Below are 22,121 nucleotides of genomic sequence, written 5' to 3'. Positions count from 1 at the left end.
AGGCTTCCCAGAAGTCTGTGCCTGGCCTGGTGAATGGGTTTTACAGCTGCTCAGAAAAGTCTTCTGACAAAGAGCTTAGGGACAGTATCTGGGTAGAAAGCTAGGTCTGGTGGCTTACGCCTATCATTCCAGCACTCAGGACACTGAGGTAGGAGTTTGAGGCCACCCTGAGACTACAAAGTGAATTCCAGGTCAGCCTGAGCTAGAGGGAGACCCTACCTTGAAAAGCCAAAAAAAAGGGGGGGGGGGCTGAAGATTTGGCTTAATGGTTAAGGCGTTTGCCTGCAAAGCCAAAGGACCCAGGTTCCATTCCCCAGGACCCACGTAAGCCAGATGCACAAAGGGGGATACATGCATTTGGAGTCCATTTGCCGTAGCTGAAGGCCCTAGCACGCCCATTCTCTCTTTCTCTCTCGCAAATAAATAAATAAATATAATATATATATTTTTTAAAAGACAGAAAACAGGGCTGGGGGATGGCTCAACAGCTAAAAGATGCTTGCTTAGCTCTGCTTGGAGGCACATGCCTTCAATCCCAGTACTCTGGGAGGCAGAGGTAGGAGGATCACCATAAGTTCGAGGCCACTCTGAGACTAGAATAAGACTACCTCAAAAGAAAAAAAGAAGAGGCTAGGGAGACGCTCAGAGGATAAAGTGCACAAGCATGATGACCTGAGCTCAGATCCCCAGCACCCACATAAGTGCCAAGTAGATGTGGTGGTGTGTAGAACCCTGTAGGGAGGGGAGACAGGGGGTCCTTGGGACAAGCTGGCTAGTTAGACTAGATTCAAGTGAGAGATCAGCCCCTAACTAAAGTAGAGAGAGGTTGAGGAATACACTCAAAGTCCACCTCTAGCCAGGCATGGTGGCACTTGCCTTTAATCCCAGCACTGGGAGACAGAGGTAGGAGGATCTCCATGAGTTCAAGACTACCCTGAGACTACATAGTGAATTCCAGGTCTGCCTGGGATAGAATGAGACCCTATCTTGGTAGTCAAAAAAAAAAAAGAAAAAATTGTTTAGAGACTGAAGAAAGAAGTAATGACTGAGCCTGGTGACACAGAGCTGCCATTATAAGCTGTCAAACCCAAGAGGCTGAGGCAGGATAAATAAATATTTAAACTTCTTTAAAAATTATTTTTATTTATTTATTTGCGAGTGACAGAGAGAGAAAGAGGCAGGGAGAGAGAGGAAGAGAGAATGGGTGTGCCAGGGCCTCCAGCCACTGCAAAAGAACACCAGATGTGTGCACCCCCTTGTGCATCTGGCTAACGTGGGTCCTTGGGGCATCGAGCCTCGAACCAGGGTCCTTAGGCTTTACAGGCAAGTGCTTAACCACTAAGCCATCTCTCCAGCCCCCATTTTATACTCTTATAAAGCTACCGGCTTTATAATTTTATAAAAATTTTATTTATTTAATTATTTGAGAGAGAGCTATAGAGAAAGATGAGTGTGCAAGGCCTCGTGCCACTGTAAATAAAGTCGACACATGCACCACTTTGTGCATCTGGCTTTATGTTGTTTCTGTACCCAGGCTTCCAGGTTTTGCAAGCAAACACCTTTAACCACTGAGCCATCTCTCCAGCCCCACACCAGCATTAGGGAGGCGCAGACAAGAGGATCACTGTGAGTTCAAGATGCTACGGAGGTTGGGGGAGAGTGACCCACCTCAACCCCCCACCCCGAAAAAAAAAGGGAGGAGAAGTTACTTTTCCTGTACACCTAGCCTCAACTTCCTTTCTGGTGGGGTTAAGGAGAAACATTTCTCTGAGTAATTTCCCTTTTCACTCATTCCAGACAAGGTCTACATACACCCTCTAGGAAGGAACCCAGAGTCTAGCACGTGCTCAGTATGCCCCCACCACAGAGCCATCCCCAGCTCCCATCTCATCTGTCACACACTGTTCCCCTTTGCCATTTCAGAGGAACACAATTGGATATTGTTTCCCCTTAGCGAGGCTGGGCCCAGTTCTCTTTATTTGACAAGGCTACATAGTATTTCACCGTAAGAACATGACCGTCTTCTGACTCCAGCCCAGGGAGCCTTGAACCGGTACAGATGCCAACCACATATGCGGAAGTAGCTAGAGTGAGCTCGGGAAGGATACTTCTTTTGCTTTTCTTTTTGCAAAAGTATGGTGTGCATGTGTGTGGGTGTGCATGCAGGAGCCAGAGCTTGACATCAAATGTCCTCCTCAGTCACTCTTCACCTTATTATTTTGAGACAGAGCCTCCTATTGATTTTGCCAGACTACCTAGTCAGCAAGTCCCAGAAATTCTCCTGTCTCAAACCCCCCCCCCCCCCCGTATTGGGATTACAGGTGTGTGTCACCATGGGCAGTTTATTTATATATATATATATATTTTTTTTTTTTTTAATTTGAGACAAGAGATATTGGAGAGATAGAGAAATAGAATCGACATGCCAGGGCCTCCAACCACTGCAAACATGCGCCACCTTATGCACCTGATTTTATGTGGTTCCTGGGGAATTGAACCTGGGTCCTTTGGCTTTGAAGGCAAGTGCTTTAACCTCTAAGCTATCTCTCCAGCCCATGCACAGTTTTTACATGGGTTCTGGGATCTGAACTCAGGTCCTCATGCTTGCTTGGCAAGCACTGTCTTGCTGAGTCATATCTCCAGCCACTAGAAGACATCTTGACCATGATGCCTCCAGAGCGGGGACAGCTGGCTAAGGGCTCGTAACATGTTCTTTCATGTAGATAGCTAAGACTCTCCATCCAATTCATTGCTTATGTTTATTTTATTTTTTAAATTTAATTATACTTATTTGAAAGACAGGTAGAGGCAGAGAGAGAAAATGGACGTGTCAGGGCCTTCACCCACTGTAAACGAACACCAGATGCATGACCCCTTGTGCATCTGACTTATGTAGGTCCTGGAGAATTAAACCTGAGTCTTTTGATTTGGCAGGCAAACGTTTTAACCACTAAGCCATCTCTCCAGCCCTTACATTTATGTTATAAGTTTTATTTTATAAGTTTTCATTTTGAGACAGTTTCACCATGTAGCACAGGCTGACCTTGAACTTGCAACAATCCTCCTGTCTCAGCCTCCAGAGAGTTGAGATTAAAGGTGTGGCCCATTATGAATTAGGGCAGGCAGGATTTTTGTTGCTGTTTATTTTTATTTATTTATTTGAGATCGACAGAGAGAGAGAGAGAGAGAGAGAGAGAGAGAGAGAGAGAGAGGGAGGGAGGAGGGAATGGGCATGCCAGGACCTCCAGTCACTGCAAACGAACTCCAGACACGTGCACCCCTTGTGCATCTGGCTAATGTAGGTCCTGGGGAAGAGAGCCTCAAACCAGAGTCCTTAGGCTTCACAGGCAAGCGCTCAACCGCTAAACCATCTCTCCAGCCCCGGCAGGCAGGTTTTTTAAGCAAGCACCTTAAACCACTGAGCCATCTTCTCCTCAGCCCCTTTCCTTTTTTTTTTTTTTTTTTTTTTTTGGCTTTGGTTTTTCAAGGTAGGGTCTTGCTCTAGCCCAGGCTGACCTGGAATTCACTATGCAGTCTCAGGGTGGCTTCAAACTCATTGCAATCCTTCTACCTCTGCCTCCTGAGTGCTGGGATTAAAGGCATGCGCCACCACGCCCAGCTTCCCTTTCCCATTTCTTAAAATGTTTTATTTATTTATTTGAGAGTGAAAGACAGTAAGGAAGACACGGGGGGGGGGGGCAGAGAATGGGCACACCGAGACCTCTAGCCACTCCAAATTCAATGAGCACACTAGCTTGTGCATCTGGTTTACGTGGATCTTGGGGAATAGAACCTAGACCCTTAAGCTTTGCAGGCAAATGCCTTTACTGCTAAGCCATCTCTCCAGCCATACAAAGTTTTTTATTTATATTTTATTCATTTATTCCCTTTCCTATTTTTTAAAATGAGATACTGGGATGTACTGCAAGAAGTAATGTACTTTCTTGCCAGGCATGGTGGTGCACGCCTTTAATCCCAACACTCGAGAGGTAGGAGTTCAAGGCCACCCTGGTGGGCCAGAGTGAGACCCTACCTCAAAAAAAAAAAACAAAAAAAGAAGAAGAAGAGGAGGAGGAGGAAGAGGAAGTAACGTACTTTTTAGTGAATGACACATTATAATAAGTCTTTCCTTTTTTTAAAAAAATTATTTATTTATTTATTTGAGAGCGACAGACACAGAGAGAAAGACAGATAGAGGAGAGAGAGAATGGGTGCGCCAGGGCTTCCAGCCTCTGCAAATGAACTCCAGACGCGTGCGCCCCCTTGTGCATCTGGCTAACGTGGGACCTGGGGAACCGAGCCTCAAACTGGGGTCCTTAGGCTTCACAGGCAAGCGCTTAACCACTAAGCCATCTCTCCAGCCCAAGTCTTTCCTTTTTTTTTTTTTTTTTTTTTTTGGCTTTTGGCTTTTGGCTTTTGGCTCTTGGCTTTTTAGGGTAAGGTCTCTTTCTGATACAGGCTGACCTGGAATTCACTACATATTCTCAGGCTGGCCTCAAACTCACAGCAATCTTCCTACGTTGGCCTCCTGAGTGCTGGGATTAAAGGCATGTGCCACACTGGACCTAATAAATAAGATCGCATGAGTTCGAGGCCACCCTGAGACTACATAGTGAATTCCAGGTCAGCCTGGGCTAGAATGAGACCCTACCTCAAAATACAATAATAATAATAACAATAATAATAAATAAAAATAAAGAAACAACAGAAGAGTTAAGCCCAGCTTCCCTGATTGATGTACTCCCCTTAGCTCAGATGGCCTTGAAGGACCAGAGACCAGCTGAGTATGCTCCCTTAGACAATCCTGGCTGAAGAAGCCTGTTCTGAACAAGGACACAAACAGCTACAAGTTCCTTATCTACTGCACCTGGTACAGTCTGGTTTTTAGGGTCCTCCTTATAAGTTTAAACTACAAAGCCAGGCGTGGTGGCACATGCCTTTAATCACAGCACTCGGGAGGCAGAGGTAGGAGGATCACCATGAGTTCAAGGCCACCCTGAGACTCCATAGTGAATTCCAGGTCAGCTTTAACTAGAGTGAGAACCTACCTCGAAAAACCAAAATAATAATAAGAAGAAGTTTAAACCCCACCCTGACTCAATGCTTCAGCCTTCATTCTGCGGAAAGGTTGCTATCCCCGCTGTTTCTCTCAATAAACAGACTGTCTGTACAGATCAAGTCTGATGTTCTCTTTGGCTCAGTGGTTGATGCACTTGCCAGCAAATCCAAAGGATCCAGGTTCAAGCCCCCAGTACCCACAAAAAGCCAAATGCATTAAGTGGTGCATGAATCTGGAGTTCATTTGCAGTGGCTAGACACCCTTGCACACCCATTCTCTGTCTCTCTTCTATATCTTTCTCTGCTTGCAAATAAATAAATAAATAAATTTTTAAAAAATCTGCTTTGTAACCAAATACTACTAATTTGGTCAAGCCTTGGGCCATTTCCGGATTTCCCTTGGAGCTGATACCTTCTTCCAGAAATCATGTGTCTACTGAGGAAAGAGCTTCTTGCCCTTCCCCATCCTGCTAGAGCCCATGCCTTGACTCAGGCTGCTTCTCCATTAGCTCATGGAAAAGCTACACTGTGTGTCAGCACCCTTCCGCTGCTTCAACACAGGCCTTGAAAGGCATGGTAGAAAATACCTCAGGAGGAAGAGGTAGGAGGATTGCCAAGAGTTCAAGGCCACCCTGAGACTACAGAGTGAATTCCAGGTCAGCCTGGGCTAGAGTGAGACACTACCTAGAGAAACTAAAAAATAAAATAAAAAGTAAACCCATGCTCTCTCTCTCTCTCTCTCTCTGCCTCTTTCTCTGTCTCAAATAAATAAAAATAAAATTTTTATAAAAGTGGTTAAGGCATTTGCCTGTAAAGCCAGAGGACCTTGATTCGATTCTCCAGAACCCATGTAAACCAGATGCACAAGGGGGCGCATGCGTCTGGAGTTCATTTGCAGTGGCTGGAGACCTTGGCAGGAACCATTCTCTCTCTCCCTCTCTGTGCTTCTTTCTCTCAAATAAATAAATAGAAATAAATTTAAAAAAATAAAAACAAATAAGGTGGAGAGCAATTGAGGAAGGTAGCCAATGATCTCTGGTCTTCACATACATGCACACACTGGGGAGGTGACACTCTATGGGGTCATAGGAAAGCTGGAGCATTTCATACGCTTGATTCGGGAGAGCTGGCACAGGTTACAAGCCAAACAAAATCCTTATTGCAGCAGCCCAGAAAGCTTATCAGCTGCTAGAGACCGAGGCAAGGTCAAAAGTCAAGCCCAAAACTGGGCATGTGGGTGCATGTCAATAATTCCAGCACTGGGGAGGTGGAGGCAGGATGATCATTTCAAGGACATCCTCACTATACCAGCTGAGGATAGCTGAGATACATGAGACCCTGTGTCCAAAAACAAGAGAGAGAGAGGGAGGGAAGAAAGAAGGAAGGAGGGAAGGAAGAAAGAAACAGGGCCTATAATCTCAGTACTCAGGATGCTGAGGTGGAAGGATGGGTGTGACTTGAGGCCAGCCTAGGAGAGACTGCCTCAAGACAAAAGCAAGGGAACTAAAGAGATGGCTTAGTAGTTAATGCTCTTGCCACCAAAGCCTAAATACCCACATTGCATTCCCCAGTACTCACATAAACCAGATGCACAAGATGGTGCATGTATCTGGAGTTCATCTGCAGTGGTTAGAGGCCCTGGTGCACCCATTCTCTATCTTTCTCTCTCTCTCTCAAATAAATAAATACATATATGCATATACGTGATATATATGTATGTATGTGTGTATATATATATCACAGAACAGGGGCATGGTGGCACACATCTTTAATCCCAGCACTCGGGAGGCAGAGGTAGGAGGATCACCATAAGTTTGAGGCCACCCTGAGACTACAGAACGAATTCCAGGTCAGCCTGGGCTCCAGTGAGACCGTAGTTCTGGGAAGAAAAAACGAACAAACAAAAAATAAGAAGGAAAGATAGATTGTTTAAAGCCAGTTTGACCTTTTTGCTAGAGCAAGACCCTACTTCAAGAAACCAAAACATAAAAAAAGAAAGGGGGTGCAGCACAGTGGTAGAGTGCTTGTCTAGCACACTCAAGGCCCTGGGTTCCAGTCCCAATAAGGCAAAGTCAGGCCTCCCTGAAAGAGGCGAAAGGAGCCCGCCCATCCCAGGCTCTCTGGGGCCTTGCAGAGGGAAGTAATTAAGCAACTGGGTAGTTTGTTTGCTGTTCCTTCTGCCTGAGACACACTTGCCTCAAATCTTCCCACAACCAGCAACACCACCAGCCTTCTGTCACTTAAAATAGACCCTGGTGGTTCTTCCACACTCGGTGCTTGTTCTTGCTTCACAACCTTCAACAACCTACAATTACAGGTTACTCTCGTGTCCATTCCTTGTGGTCTGATTTTTATGCTGCTTTCACTGCTGTGTGCCCCAGGTCAGACTTCTGCCTCTGAGAAGCTCAGTAAATTCTTCCTGATTGAGGGTTGGGCAGTAGCTCAGCAGAACCCTTGCTGAACATATCCGAGGCCGTGGAATTCAGTTTCAGTGTTTGCAACATGCAGGAGGTTCCATTTCTGCCCTCCTTCCATTTCCCTTCACCTGCCCAGAGCTTGCTGAGCATCTCCTGTAAAGGGTTCCATCCCAAACAACACAAAAAGGACAAATGTCAGTCCCACCCTCTGGCCAAATTCAAAGCCATGTGAACTCTATCATTCTAACCAGACTGTGTGGAGACCCAAGATCCCCCGGGTGTTGGGCACAAACATTCAAGGCCTGTCCAGGCCTCCACACTGAGTCCCCACCACATCAGAGACAGACAGCCACACCCAAGAGATGCACAGCTCCAGAGTCTGAGGCTTGAGCCAAAAACCAAGAGCCTAGGAGCCCCTCCAGAGATCTGGGCTGGCAGCCTTAAGCAGCCAGGGAGGTGCCGGGCGAGCTAGGTCCTAGGCAGGGAGGATCCCCCCTCTATCACATTGTGCCTGTTCAGTCTCGGCAGACCCACAGTCCCTGGGGGCGGACAGGGTGGCTCAGCCATAGCCTACTTGCTTTTCTTGTTGTTTTTTTTTATGGTTATTTTTAAGCAGTTTCCGGCCCCCTGCCCTAGGCTCTTGACTGAAGCAGTTCCAGGAAGTTGGTGTCACACAAAGTTGGGAGTGGGAGACTCTTACATACCGGTCGTGCCACTTAACTCTTGAGCCAAATGAGGCCCTGGGGACCCAAGATGGAAAAGAGGAAGGCAAAAATGAGGACCACACCACCTCGCTTGTGGGAACCAGGGCAGGGTCTGCACCGTAAGATGTGGATGAAGAGGAGACGCATCCCGATCCCACCCACTCCCCAGCGCCAAGGGGCTCAAGCCGCCCCGTGGGCTTCACGGAGAGGAGGTCGTCCGTGTGCCCGCAGGCTTTCGCTCGGTCACGTCAAGTGTCTCAATGCTTTCCTGCTTCCTTCTTGCCCCCTCAGTAGGTGCCCTGACCTCCGCCCAGGCGCCCGGCCACACCGGGTGGGCTCCCGTCCAGGTACTCGGGGTGTCTAACCTAGCCTCAGTTTCCCCCATCTAGTCGAAAGCCTGGAATCGCTATTTCTGGTTGGGGAGTGGGGGGATGGGGTAAAAGGAAGAAGTGGATCAAAAGATCTGCCAGAGAAGGAGGAATTGGAGAGGTCGAGGCCCGGTTTTTCCCCAGCTAAGATCGGCTAGCCTTCCCCTCCCCCGCCCGCCACCAGAGCCGTCCAGATAACGGGACCTCCACGGGAGGAGCATGCGCCGTACGCCCCGGCCCATCGCCCGTGGAGGTGAGCTGAGGCTCGGGGAGGGGGTTCCTGGAGATCCCGGCTGGAACCCGGACAGTGGGCTGCAAGCAACCGGACGCAGAAGCCAGAGGGTGGAGGGAGGGACTCTCCAGCCAGACCAGTATTTAAGGCTCAGTGTCCCCAACCTCAAGACCCGCTCCTCCCCACCCAGCAGAAGTGACTCCTACCATAGGCTTCGTCCTTCCGATCGTCCTCCATGGCCGCAGCGCGCGGGGAGGGAGGTCCGTGCAGCGCGACCCCGGCCCTAGCGGGCGGGAGGCTTCGCGGGCTTCACTGCTCCGCCCCCAACGGTCCAGGCCCCGCCCCACGCCAGGGCCCGCCCCGGCCCCGCCCCCTGCCCGCCTGCCAGGCACCCGGCGCAGCCCCTCTCCGGGGCGCCCGGCTGGCGTCCGCCGTACGCGAACCGGCCCGCCCCGCCCGTGCCGCCGGCCACACCCCGTCCCGCCCCGCCGCAGGTCAGGCTCCGCCCCGCAGCAGACCCGGCCGCCCGCGTCCTCCAATAAGGGTCCTGCTCTGGCTGGGGGCGGGGCCAAGCCGGAGGGCTGAAGCGCTGTCCGCTCTGCAGTTTCCAGTCTGTGCTCCCCGGAGACCCCCTTCCCACGTGTGCTTGTGATTCGTTCATTCATCCATCCGCGTGTGGAGCGCTGTATGCCGGGAACACACAAATTCGCAAAGGAATTTAGATCTTGGTACCATGAAACAGGAAACAAATCCTACAGAAAACAAGTTCGGTGTCTGAAAAAAAATCCAAACCATGTTAATCATGTGTGATCCCTCTCTGGACTGCTCTCTGGCCATCCAAAGTGTGTGTACATAGGTTTATCAACCAGGGGGTGTTACCCTCAGCCTTGACCTTATTATGAAAAATAAGAAGACTGGCGTGGTGGCGTACGCCTTTAATCTCAGCACTCGGGGGGCTGGAGAGATGGTTTAGGGGTTAAGGCGCTTGCCTGCAAAGCCAAAGGACCTCGGCTCGATTCCCCAGGACCCACGTAAACCAGGTGCACAAGGGAACGCATGCATCTAGAGTTCATTTGCAGTGGCTGGAGGCCCTGGCGTGTCCATTCTCCCTTTCTCTCTCCCTCCCTCTCTCTCTCTCTCTCAAATAAATAAGTAAAAATCAAATAATCTCAGCACTCGGGAGGCAGAGGTAGGAGGATTGCCGTGAATTAGAGGCTGGAAGCTCTGGCGCGCCCATTCTCTCTCTCTCTCTCTCTTCCTCTCTCTCTCTCCTCCTCCTCTCTGTCACTCTCAAATAAATAAATAAAAATAAAATTTTTTTTAAAAATACATTTTTTGTTTAATGAAATGAATGAAATAAAGATAGGTAAAAGGTGCATAAATCTAAAAACATTTTGCTAAATTAAAGAAGCCAAGCACTTTCCCATACATCTCTAGAACTTGGGTTCAGCATAACAAAACACTGTCTGCCTTTGGGGGAGTAGTCCTGGTGGGGGCAAGGAAATGACAGCATCCGGATGAGAGGAAACAGAACGGTGGTAGGTTACACGGGTGGGTTCACTGTGTGAGAACTTGATTTCTGACCTTTCTTCTAAATATCTGTTACATTTGAAAACAGAAACTTCTGGGGCTGGAGAGGTGGCTTAGCAGTTAAGGCACTTGCCTGCAAAGCCAAAGAATCCTGGTTCCACGCTCCAGGACCCACATAAGCCAGAGGCACAAGGGGGCGCATGCATCTGGAGTTCGTTTGCAGTGGTTGGAGGCCCTCATGTGCCTATTCTCTATTCTCTCTTTCTTTCTCTTCCTCTTTCTCTCAAATAAATAAAATATGTTTTAAAAAAAGAAAATAGAGAGCAGGGCTGGAGAGATGGCTTAGCGGTAAAGCACTTTGCCTGTGAAGTCTCAGGACCCTGCTTCGAGGCTCCATTACCCAGGACCCACATAAGCCAGATGCACAAGGGGGAATCTGGAGTTCGTTTGCAGGGGCTAGAGACCCTGGCACGCCCATTCTCTCTCTCTCTCCCTCTCTCCCTCTCTCTCTCTCTCTCTCTCTCTCTCTCTCTCTCTCTCTCCCTCTTTCTCTCTCTGTTGCTTTCAAATAAATAAATAAAAATAAACAAAAAAAATAAAAGAAAATGGAAACTTTTTTCTTATTTATTTATTTTTTGGTTTTTGAGGTAGGGTTTCTCTTTAGCTCATGCTGACCTGGAATTCACTCTGTAGTCTCAGGCTGGCATCAAACTCATGGTGATCCTCCTATCTCTGCCTCCCCAGTGCTGGGATTAAAGACATGGGCAAACAATTTTTCTTTATTTAATTAACAGTTTCTATACATGAATACATTTTGATCATAATCTTTTTCCATTCCCTTCTCTTGTCCACCCTCCCTATGACCCTTCCATGGATCCCTTCTAGTGCCTGACTAATCCGCCTTCTTTTTTTTTTTTCCTTTGTATACTATTTTTTTCCTCTTTCTTTTTTTAAATTTTTATTTTTTAATTTAATTTAATTTTATTTATTTGAGAGTGACAGACACAGAGAGAAAGACAGATAGAGGGAGAGAGAGAGAATGGGCGCGCCAGGGCTTCCAGCCTCTGCAAACGAACTCCAGACGCGTGCGCCCCCTTGTGCATCTGGCTAACGTGGGACCTGGGGAACCGAGCCTCGAACTGGGGTCCTTAGGCTTCACAGGCAAGCGCTTAACCGCTACGCCATATCTCCAGCCCTCCGCTTTCTTTTTATTGACAACATCCATAAGTATATACAATAAACCATAGTAATTGCCTCCCCCCCCCTGACATTTGTAAAAACTTTTTTTTGTTTGTTGGTTTTTGTTTTATCAAGGCAGGGTCTCCCTCTAGCCCAGGCTAACCTGGAATTCACTATGTAGTCTCAAGGTAGCCTTGAACTCATAGCGATCCTCCTACCTCTGCCTCCGGAGTGCTGGGATTAAAGATGTGCACCACCACTCCTGCCCCCCCTTTTCAATATTTTTTTATTATTTTATTTATTTATTTGCAAGCAGAGAGAGATAGAGAAACAGAGAGAATGGGCACTTCCAGGCTTCTAGTCACTGCAAACAAATGCCAGATGCAGAGCTGTAGAGATGGCTTAGCAGTTAAGGCATTTGCCTGTGAAGCCTAAGGACCCAGGTTCAATTCCTCAGGACCCATGTAAGTCAGATGTACAAGAGGGCACATGCATCTGGCATTCATTTGCAGTGGCTGGAGGACCTGGTGTGCCCATTCTCTCTTTCTTCCCCTTTCTCTCTCAAATAAATAAATTAAACTAAATTAAAAGGAAAAGAAGTAACAAGGAAAACTAATGTCTTTACAGCAGCTTGTGGTGGCACACACATTTAATTCTAGCACTCAGGAAGCAGAGGTAGGAGGATCACCATGAGTTCAAGGCCACTCTGAGACTACATAGTGAATTCCAAGTCAGCCTAGACTAGAGTAAGACTCTACCCAGGACCGATACGCATCAGATGCACAAGGTGGCACACGTGTTTGGAGTATTTTTGAAATGGCTGGTGGGTCTTTTGGCTTTTAAGGCAAGTGCCTTAACCATTAAACCATCTCTCGAGCCTTCATCTCTCTTTAAATGCCTTAAATCCACATGCTTGCAGCTTTACCCCAACCTTCAGGGTCTTTTCTTCTTCTTCTCCTCCTCCTCCTCCTTTTTTTTTTTTTTTTTTTTTGAGGTAGGGTCTCACTCTAGCCCAGGCAGACCTGGAATTCACTATGGAGTCTCAGGGTGGCCTCGAACTCATGGCGATCCTCCTACCTCTGCCTCCCAAGTGCTGTCTTTAAAGGCCTCAGTTTCTGTTAAGTCCACATGCTCACAGCTTTACCCAAATTTCTCTTCAAGAGTTTCAGGAAGCCGGGCATGATGGCGCATGCCTTTAATCCCAGCACTTGGGAGGCAGAGGTAGGAGGATCGCCATGAGTTCGAGGCCACCCTGAGACTCCATAGTGAATTCCAGGTCAGCCTGGGCTAGAGTGAAACCTTACCTCGAAAAACCAAAAAAAAAAAAAAAAGTTTCAGTTTTGGGTTGGAGGAATGGCTTAGCGGTTAAGGCTTTTCCCTGCAAAGCCAAAGGACCAGGTTCGATTCCCCAGGACCCACGTTAGCCATATGCAGAAGGGGGAACACACGTCTGGAGTTTTTTGCCGTGACTGGAGGCCCTGGTGCACCCATTTTCTCTCTCTCCCCTTTTTCCCTGTCAAATAAGTAAATAAAAATAAAATATTTTTTTCTCAATTTTTATTAACATTTTCCATGATTATAAAAAATATCCCATGGTAATACCCTCCTTCTCCCCCAACTTTCCCCTTTGAAATTTCATTCTCCATCATATTCCCTCCCCATCTCAATCAGTCTCTCTTTTATTTTGATGTCATGACCTTTTCCTCCTCTTATGATGGGTCATAGATATGCAAGCCATTTTGTGTCTGGAGGAACATGTTGTAAGGAAAAATAAAGTATTTTTTAAAGTCTGTTTATATTAAGTACACATGCTTGCGGCTCTACTCATTTTCCCCCCAAAAAAACTCAGTTTCTCTTAAATGAACCTTATACACTATGCAGTGTTTTCACATGAGAGCATGTTTCCTAAACTGCACAATTTGTGATTTCACCCTTAAATAAATTCCACAAGTTGTGATTTCTCAGTAAATAAAATTAACAATTCATAATTTATCCTTCTTCAACCTGTATCAATTAAAGGAAGAACAGAACCCAAAATTTGGGGTTCATAAATTCTGGGATACTTCTCTTGAATCCCAAAATCCTGCAGCATATTCAGGATAGTGTTTATTTTATTTTATTTATTTATTATTATTATTATTTTGAGGTGGGATCTTGCTCTATCCCAAGCTCACCTGGAATTCACTATATAGTTTCAGGATGGCCTTGAATTCATCTTACCTCTGCCTCCTGAGTGCTGGAATTAAAGACATGTGCCACCATGTCCATCTTGAAAATGTTTATTTCTATTTGAAGAGTTATAAAATAAATACTATCATTTGGGACTGTAGATATAGTTAAGTTGGTAGTTCAGCATGTATGAGGCCCTAGTTTTTTTTGTTTTTTTTTTTTTAAGAACAAAAGGAGGGGCACAGATAGAGATAGAGAAAATGGGCATGCCAGAGTCTTTAGCCACTGCAAATGAACTCCAGAAATATGTGCCACCTTGCGTATCTGGCTTACGTGGGTACTGGGGAATTAAACCTAGGTCCTTAGGCTTTGCAGGCAAGCATTTTATCTGCTAAACTATCTGTCCAGCCCTACATTAAATATCTTTGTGAGTAACAGATTAAAAAATACCAGGAGTCGGGGGCTGGAGAAATGACTGAGTGGTTAAGGCATTTGCCTGTGAAGCCTTAAGGGCCCAGGTTTGATTCTCCAGTACTCACATAAAGCAGTGGCTAGAAGCCCTGGAGTGCATTCTTTTCTTTTCTCTCTCTCTCTCTCTTTTCCTCACTGTGCCACTTTCTCTTTCTCTCAAATAAATATGATAAAAAATCTTTGTAAGGGGTGGAGAGATGGATTAGCAGTTAAACACTTGCCCGTGAAGCCTAAGGACCTGGGTTCAAGGCTCAATTCCCCAGAACTCACATAAGTCAGGTACACAAGGTGGCCCATGCATCTGGAGTTCGTTTGCAGTGGCTGGAGGCCCTAACACACCCATTCTCTACCTATCTGCCTCTTTCTTGCTCTGTTTCTCTCTCAAATAAATAAATAAATAAATTTTAAAAAAATCTTTGTAAAAGCCAGGCATGGTGGTGCATGCCTTTAATCTCAACACTCAGGAGACAGAAGTAGGAGGATCGCCATGGGTTAGAGGCCACTCTGAGACTACTTAGTGAATTCCCGGTTAGCCTGGGCTAGAGTGAAACAAAAAAAAAGAAAGAAAGAAAGAAAGAAAGAGGGCTGGAGAGATGGCTTAGCGGTAAAGCGCTTGCCTGTGAAGCCGAAGGACCCAGGTTTGAGGGTCCATTCCCCAGGACCCATGTAAACCAGATTGCGTGTACAAGGGGGCACACTATCTGGAGTTTGTTTGCAGTGGCTGGAGGCCCTGGCACACCCATGCTCTCTCCTTCTCTCTCTCTGCCTCTTTCTCTGTCTGTTGCTCTCAAATAAATAAATAAAAATATTTTAAAAAAAAGAAGTGATTTGGGCTGGGAAGATGGCTTAGCGGTTAAGCGCTTGCCTGTGAAGCCTAAGGATCCCGGTTCGAGGCTCGTTTCCCCAGGACCCACGTTAGCCAGATGCACAAGGGGGCATATGCGTCTGGATTTCGTTTACAGTGGCTGGAGGCCCTGGCACGCCCATTCTCCTCTCTCTCTCCCTCTCTGCCTCTTTCTCTGTCACTCTCAAATAAATAAATAAATAAATATAAAACAAAAACATTTTAAAAAAGAAGTGATTTAAAAAAGAAAGAAAGGAAGGAAGGGAGGGAGGGAGGGAGGGAGGGAGGGAGGGAGGGAGGAAGGAAGGAAGGAAGGAAGGAAGGAAGGAAGGAAGGAAGGAAGGAAGGAAGGAAGGGAGGAAGAAAACTGCCAGGAGAATCATGTGTGGGGTCATGTTGACAACTCATTGAAACTTATGGTAACTGGCATGGTTTATGCACTCCAGGTGTAGTTATGTGATGCCAGCCTTTGAGATTTATGGAAAACATCTGGTTGTTAAGTCTACTTCAAAACATCAAAAGCCCTGGCTGCTCTGAAGTTTTCAAATGTTTGAGTTAGTTTTCATCTTCATCTCCAGGGGCCTGGTAGACACAACCACTATGACTTTTTTTTTAAATAAACAACTTCCATGACTATAAAAAAATACCCCATGATAATACCCTCCCTCCCTCCACTTTGGAACTCCATTCTCCATCATAACCCCTCCCCATCTCAATCAGGCTCTCTTTTACTTTTGATGTCATGATCTTTTCCTCCTCTTATAATGGTCTTATGCAGGTAGTGTTAGGCACTGTGAGGCCATGGATATGCAGGTCATTTTATGTCTGGAGGGAGCATGTTGTAGGGAGTCCTACCCTTCCTTTGGCTCTTACATTCTTTCCGCCACCTCTTCCACATTAGACCCTGAGCCTTGGAAGGTGTGATCGAGATATTACAGTACTGAGCACTTCGGTCACTTCTTTCCAGCACCATGATACCTTCTGAGTCATCCCAAGGTCACTGCCACCTGAAAAGAGAAGATTCTCTACCAAAAGTGAGAGTAGCATTAATATAAGGGTGTGAACATTAAGAGAAGTGCTTACTGGGCAGTTTGATAAGCAGAATATATACATTTAGCCAGACAACAGCAGACGTTACACCTGTAGGGCTCATGACTACCCCTGTTTTAAGTTTTCAGTATCAGGGATGTATTCTCTCATGGAGCAGGCCTCCAGTCCTATTAGAGGGCTTTTGGTTTCCACCATGACAGACGTGCCACATGTTGCACATGTTGGCTCATTTGGCTTGACTGGCCAAATATAAGGCTTGCAGTGTCCACTGTTGAATATCTTCACTGGTGATTTCTCTTTCTCCCATTGAACTGCATGCAGAATGTCTTCTTCTAGCTTTCTGTCAGCTGTTCTAGAGGAGGAGGTTATCAGCTCAGTTCCAGCAGGATTTCTCAGTGGCCTTGCAGCCCAAGCATATGGAGTCTTCAGCAATACCCTATGACTTTTATAAGCTTTTGGCTAAGCCATCTCTCCAGCCCGTAATTCACATTTTAAAAGAATTACATAAGGCAAACATGGTGGTGCAGGCCTTGGGGAGGTAGGGTTAGGAAGACCACCATGAGTGTAAGTCCACACTAAGGCTATAGGAAATGCCAAGCCTGGACTAGAGCAAGACACTACCTTGAAAAAAATAAAACAAATAAAAAGGTCGGGATGGATGGCTTAGCAGTTAAGGTATTTGCCTGCTAAGCCAAAGGACTCAGGTTCGATTCCTCATGGCCCACGTTAGCCAGATGCACAAGGGGGCACACGTGTCTGGAGTTCATTTTCAGTGGCTGGAGGGCCTGGCGTGCCCATTCTTTCTCTCCCTCTCTCCCTTTTTCTCTCTCTTTCTTTGTCAAATAAATAAATAATAAAAAATAAAGAAGAAAAATTACATAATATCGTCAACTGGAAATGCTCAAATTTAAGTTTCTTATTGTTTTTCGAGGTAGGGTCTCATTCTAGTTCAGGCTGACCTGGAATTCATTGCGTAGTCTTAGGGTGACCTCGAACTCATGGCAGTCCTCTTACCTCTGCCTCCCAAGTGCTGGGATTAAAGGCATGTGCCACCATGCCCGGCTTTAATCTGAGCATTTAGGAGGCAGAGGTAGGAGGATTGCCGTGAATTTGAGGCGAGCCTAAGACTACATAGTGAATTGCAGGTCATCCTGGGCTAGAGTGAGAACCTACCTCCAAAAAACAAAACACACACACACAAAAAAAAAAAAAAAAAGTAGAAATCTTCAGTTAAAAAATTGAAGGGAGGGCTGGAGAGATGGCTTAGTGGTTAAGGCACATGCCTGCGAAGCCCAAGGATCCAGATTTGATTCTCTAGGTCCTACATAAACTAGATGCACATGGTGGCTCATGCCTCTGGAGTTTGTTTGCAGTGGCTAGAGGTCCCATTCTCACTCTCTCTCTCTATCTCTCCCTCTCTCTATCTCTAATAAATAAATCTTTAAAAAAATAAAATTGAAGGGAGGGGCCAGGTGTGGTGGTGTAGGCCTTTAATCCCAGGACTGGGGAGGCAGAGGTTGGAGGATTGCTATGAGTTTGAGGTCACCCTGAGACTACATAGTGAACTCCAGGTCAGCCTGGGCTACAGCAAGACCCTACTTTGAAAAACTGAAAAAGAAAAAAAAAAAATTGAAGGGAGAGATGGTTTAGAGGTTAAGGCATTTGTCTGTGAAGCCCGGTTTGATTTTCCAGTACCTATGTAAGTAAGTCAGATACACAAAAGGCACATGCATCTGGAATTTGTTTGCAGTGACTACAGCCCCTGGCATGCCCATTCTCTGTCTGTCTCTCTTCTATTTCTCTCTCTGCTTGCAAATAAATAAAATAAAAAAAAAATTGAAGGGGCTAGGCGTGATAATACCAGCCTTTAATCTCAGCACTCAGGAAGCAAAGGTAGGAGGATTGCTATGAGTTCAAGTTCACTCGGAGACTATGTATTGAATTCCAGGTCAGCCTGGGCTAGAGGGAGACCCTATCTTAAAAAAAAAAAAACAAAAATTTTAAAAATTGGTCTGGAGAGATGGCTTAGCAGCTAAGGCACTTGACTGCAAAGCCTAAAGACCCAGGTTGGATTCCCCACTTACCCATTAATCCAGATGTACAAGGCGGAGCATCCATCTGGAGTTCATTTTCAGTGGCCAGAGGTCCTGGCACATCCATATTCTCTCTCTCTCTCTCTTTCTTTCTCTTAGCCTCTTTCTCAAATAAATAAAAATATGATATTTTTTAAACATTAAAACAATTCAAGAAAGTCTGGAGAGATGGCTTAGCAGTTAAGACGCTTGCCTGGGAAGCCTAAGAACCCAGGTTCAACTCCTCAGTACCCACATAAGCCAGATGCGCAAGGTGGTCCGTGGGTCTGGAGTTCCTTTACAGTGGCTAGAGGCCCTGGTGTACCCATTCTCTCTGTTTCTATATCTGCAACTTCTTTCTTCCTTCCTTCCTTCCTTTCTTTCCTTCTTTCTTTCTCTCTCTCAAATAAATAAATATTTTAAAAACTTGAAGTGGCTAGCCAGGTGTGGTGGCGCACACCTTTAATCCCAGCACCTGGGAGGCAGAGGTAGGAGGATCGCCATGAGTTCAAGGCCACCCTGAGACTACATAGTGAATTCCAGGTCAGCCTGGGCTACAGTGAGACCCTACCTCGAAAAACCAAAAGAAAAAGAAAAAAAATTGAAGTGGCTGTAAGGCAGGGAGGAAAGGATATTGTATATATGTATGTAAATTAACAGATTACTGAACAGATTACTGGGGTTACAATGGCCTAAGTCAGGTCAGGGGAAGGGATAGAATAAAGGAGGTGTGTGAGAAGGGTTAATGAAATAGAAAAAAAAAAAAAGTAGAGGCTGCGTGCACTTACTTGGGAGGCAGTGGTAGAAGGAGCCGTGAGTTGGAGGCCTGCCTGAGACTACATAGTGAATTCCAGGCCAGCCTGGGTTACAGTCAAATCCTACCTCAAACAACCAAAAAAGAAAAGAAAAGAAAGCTACATGGTACAAGCTGGGTGTGGTGGCACATGCCTGTACTTCCAGCAGTGGGTGGTAGAAGCTGAGCATCAGGAGTTCAAGGCCAGCCTTGTGTACATACTGAGCCCACTCACATATGAGCATCCACACACACGAGCACACACAACACACACATGCAAACAAACAACAGAAACGGGGTCAGCGTTCACCCCAGCTGGGAAGACACATGCCCAAGAGGTCTTCCCAAACAGGAGGTCGAGACGCCAAGTGAGGCAGAGAAAGCAAGAGGGAGCGAGAAGTGGCTCTGAAGAGCCAGGAAGACAGAGAGTTCAAGAGACACAAGAGCCAGACCAGGACAAGCCACTGAGTCTGTGGTTGAGGCTGTGCCTGACCAGGGCAGCCGTGTGGCGGTGGCAGCCATGGGAGATGTGAGAGGGAGGCAAACCACAATAACTCTTAAGAGATTCTTTTGGTGGGGGAGAAGAGAAAGAGAGTGCAGAGTGGAGGCAGGGCCCTGGGGGAGGACTGGCCAATTAGGACAGGACCACTGCCCCTGGGGGACAAGGCTAGGAGGATTTGGGGTGGGGCAGGCTGAGCAGGCCCAGGACACAGAGCCGCTCTGTTCTCAGCTCCCACGGACGCTTTTGGGTGCATGAAGTTTTCAGCCAAACAGGCCTTGAGTTTCAGATTCCGGGGCACTGTGCCCAGGCTTTTGGGTTCTATTTATGTGCTGAGAACCTCTCAGGCCCCAGGAGAGTGTGGCATTCAGTCTCAGCTATGTCTCAGGCTGGAGTGAGCTGAGCCTCCACCATCCTGAGTCCCTTGCTAACCAGGGTGCGGATAAGAATGCAGAGGACCCTGGTATAAAACCTCAGGATTAGCCAGGTGTGGTGGCACACACCTTTAATCCCAGCACCTGGGAGGCAGAGGTAGGAGGATCGCCATGAGTTCAAGGCCACCCTGAGACTACATAGTACATTCCAGGTCAGTCTGAGCTAGAGTGAGACCCTACCTCGCAAAATCAAAAAACAACAACAATAAAAAACTCTCAGGCTTGGACTGAAGGGATGGTTTAGCTGTTAAGGCATTTGCCTGCAAAACCAAAGGGCCCAGGTTCAATTCCCTAGGACCCGCGTTAGCCAGATGCACAAGGATGCTCACACTTCTGGAGTTTGTTTGCAGTGGCTGGAGGCGCTGGTGCACCCATTCTCTCTCTCTCTCTTTATCCCTTCTTCTCTGTGAACTAAATAAAGAAATGAAAATAAATAAATATTAAAAAGAAAACAACTCAGGCTTTAGACTGACACCGTGGGCAGTGTGCTGACACAGCATGCCCCCAGCCCCAGGTTACCCCCACCCTGCACTGCACACCCAGGCATGTGGGGCGCACCCCTGTAATCCCAGCACCAGCAAGGTAGCAGATCAGAAGATCAAAGCTATTCTTGGCCACATATGAGTGCAAGGCCAGTCTAGGCTACCTGAGACCCTGACTCAAAAACAAACTTTTCTTTGGGGCGGGGGTGGAGAAATGGCTTAGTGGTTAAAGCACTTGCTTGCGAAGCCTAGGGAACCAGGTTCAATTCCACAGTACCCACATATGCCAGATGCACAAAGTGGTGTATGCATCTGGAGTTTGTTTGCAGTGGCTGCAGGCTCTGTTGTACCTATTCTCTCTATCTGCCTCTTTCTTTCTCTTAAATAAATATTTTTAAAAAAAGAATGTAGAATTCTGGAAAAAAATAAAAAGCCAGCCAGGCATGGTGGTGCACGCCTTTAATCCCAGTACTCACGAGGCAGAGGTAGGAGGATCACCGTGAGTTCATGGCCACCCTACCCTCAGACTACATAGTGAGTTTCAGGTCAGCCTGGACTACAGTGAGATTCTATGTTGGAAAAAACAAGCAAGCAAGCAAGCAAACAAACAAACAAAAACAAAAACAAAAACACTAAAAACCAAACTTTTGGGGCTGATGGCTCAGTGCTTTAAGGTGTTTGCTTGCAAGCCTGATGGCCTGGGTTGGTTCCTCAGTACCCATGTAACCAGAGTGGCCCATGTGTCTGGAGTTCTTTTTCTTTCTTTCATTTTTTTTTTCGAGATAGGGTCTCACTCTAGCTCAGGCTGACCTGGAATTCACTGTGTAGTCTCAGGGTAGCCTCGAACTCATGTGATTCTCTTACCTCTGCCTCCCGAGTGCTGGGATTAAAGGCGTGGGCCACCACGACCTGCTTTTGTTTTTTCTTTTCGAGGTAGGGTCTCAGTCTAGTTCAGGCTGACCTGGAATTACTCTCTGGTTGCCCTCGAACTCACGGTGATGCTCCTACCTCTGCCTCCCGAGGGCTGGGATTTAAAAACAAATGGATGGCTCTGAGGTCATGTTTGAATCCACTTGCCTCCCCCAAGCACCAGGGCCCAGCCAGAAGCCTGGGGCTGGCCGGCGGGACACGGAGGCCACGTCTAGCCCTGGCATCCCCGGCTGGCCTGAGCGGAAGCTTCCCTTTGCCACCCACCCCGACGCTGCTGTGCAGTTAAAGCTGCGGAAAATGAGGGGGAGGAGGCCACAGCCGTGGTCACTGGTGTGCAGCGCATGGTGGGACAGCCTATGCCACCTGAGGCGGGGGCATCTCATGGTCTGAAGGAGAGATGAGCCTGGGGCACAGCAATCAGCCCCAGCATGTGTGTAGACTCAGGGTTAAAGTATAGATCCATGTTTATTTATTTAAAAAATACTTATTTATATTTTTAAATACTTTAAAAATTATTTATTTATTTTTATAATTAACTTCCATGATTGTAAATCCATGATTGTATCCCATGGTAATTTCTTCCCTTCCCCCACTTTCCCCTTTGAACTTCCACTCTCCATCAAATCCCTTCCCCCTCTCAATCAGTCTCTTTTACTTTGATGTAATGATCTTTTCCTCCTCTTATGATGGTCTTGTGTCAGGCACTGTGAGGTGGTGGGTATCCAGGCCATTTTGTGTGTGGAGGAGCACGTTGTAAGGAGTCCTACCCTTCCTTTGGCTCTTACAGTCTTTCCACCACCTCTTCCACAATGGACCTTGAGCCTTGGAAAGTGGGATAGAGATATTTCAGTGCTGAGCACTCTGTCACTTCTCAGCACCATGGTACCTT

General features: G+C 46.8%; 1 protein-coding gene across 1 annotated transcript in view; it reads right to left on the bottom strand.

Moving 5' to 3' along the window:
* Slc44a2 (solute carrier family 44 member 2) overlaps nt 1-9,115 on the bottom strand; it is a 51,482-nt gene extending 42,367 nt beyond the window's left edge. Inside the window, exon 1 of the mRNA XM_045143051.1 lies at nt 8,986-9,115. Within this exon, the coding sequence (XP_044998986.1) occupies nt 8,986-9,016 (31 nt within the window). The 5' untranslated portion in view covers nt 9,017-9,115. The remainder of the gene's footprint in view (nt 1-8,985) is intronic.
* Between the last annotated feature and the right edge of the window lie 13,006 nt (nt 9,116-22,121).

The sequence above is a fragment of the Jaculus jaculus genome, chromosome 2 (assembly GCF_020740685.1).
Source record: "Jaculus jaculus isolate mJacJac1 chromosome 2, mJacJac1.mat.Y.cur, whole genome shotgun sequence".
Taxonomy (NCBI): domain Eukaryota; kingdom Metazoa; phylum Chordata; class Mammalia; order Rodentia; family Dipodidae; genus Jaculus; species Jaculus jaculus.
This window is presented reverse-complemented; position numbering and strand designations above follow the sequence as displayed.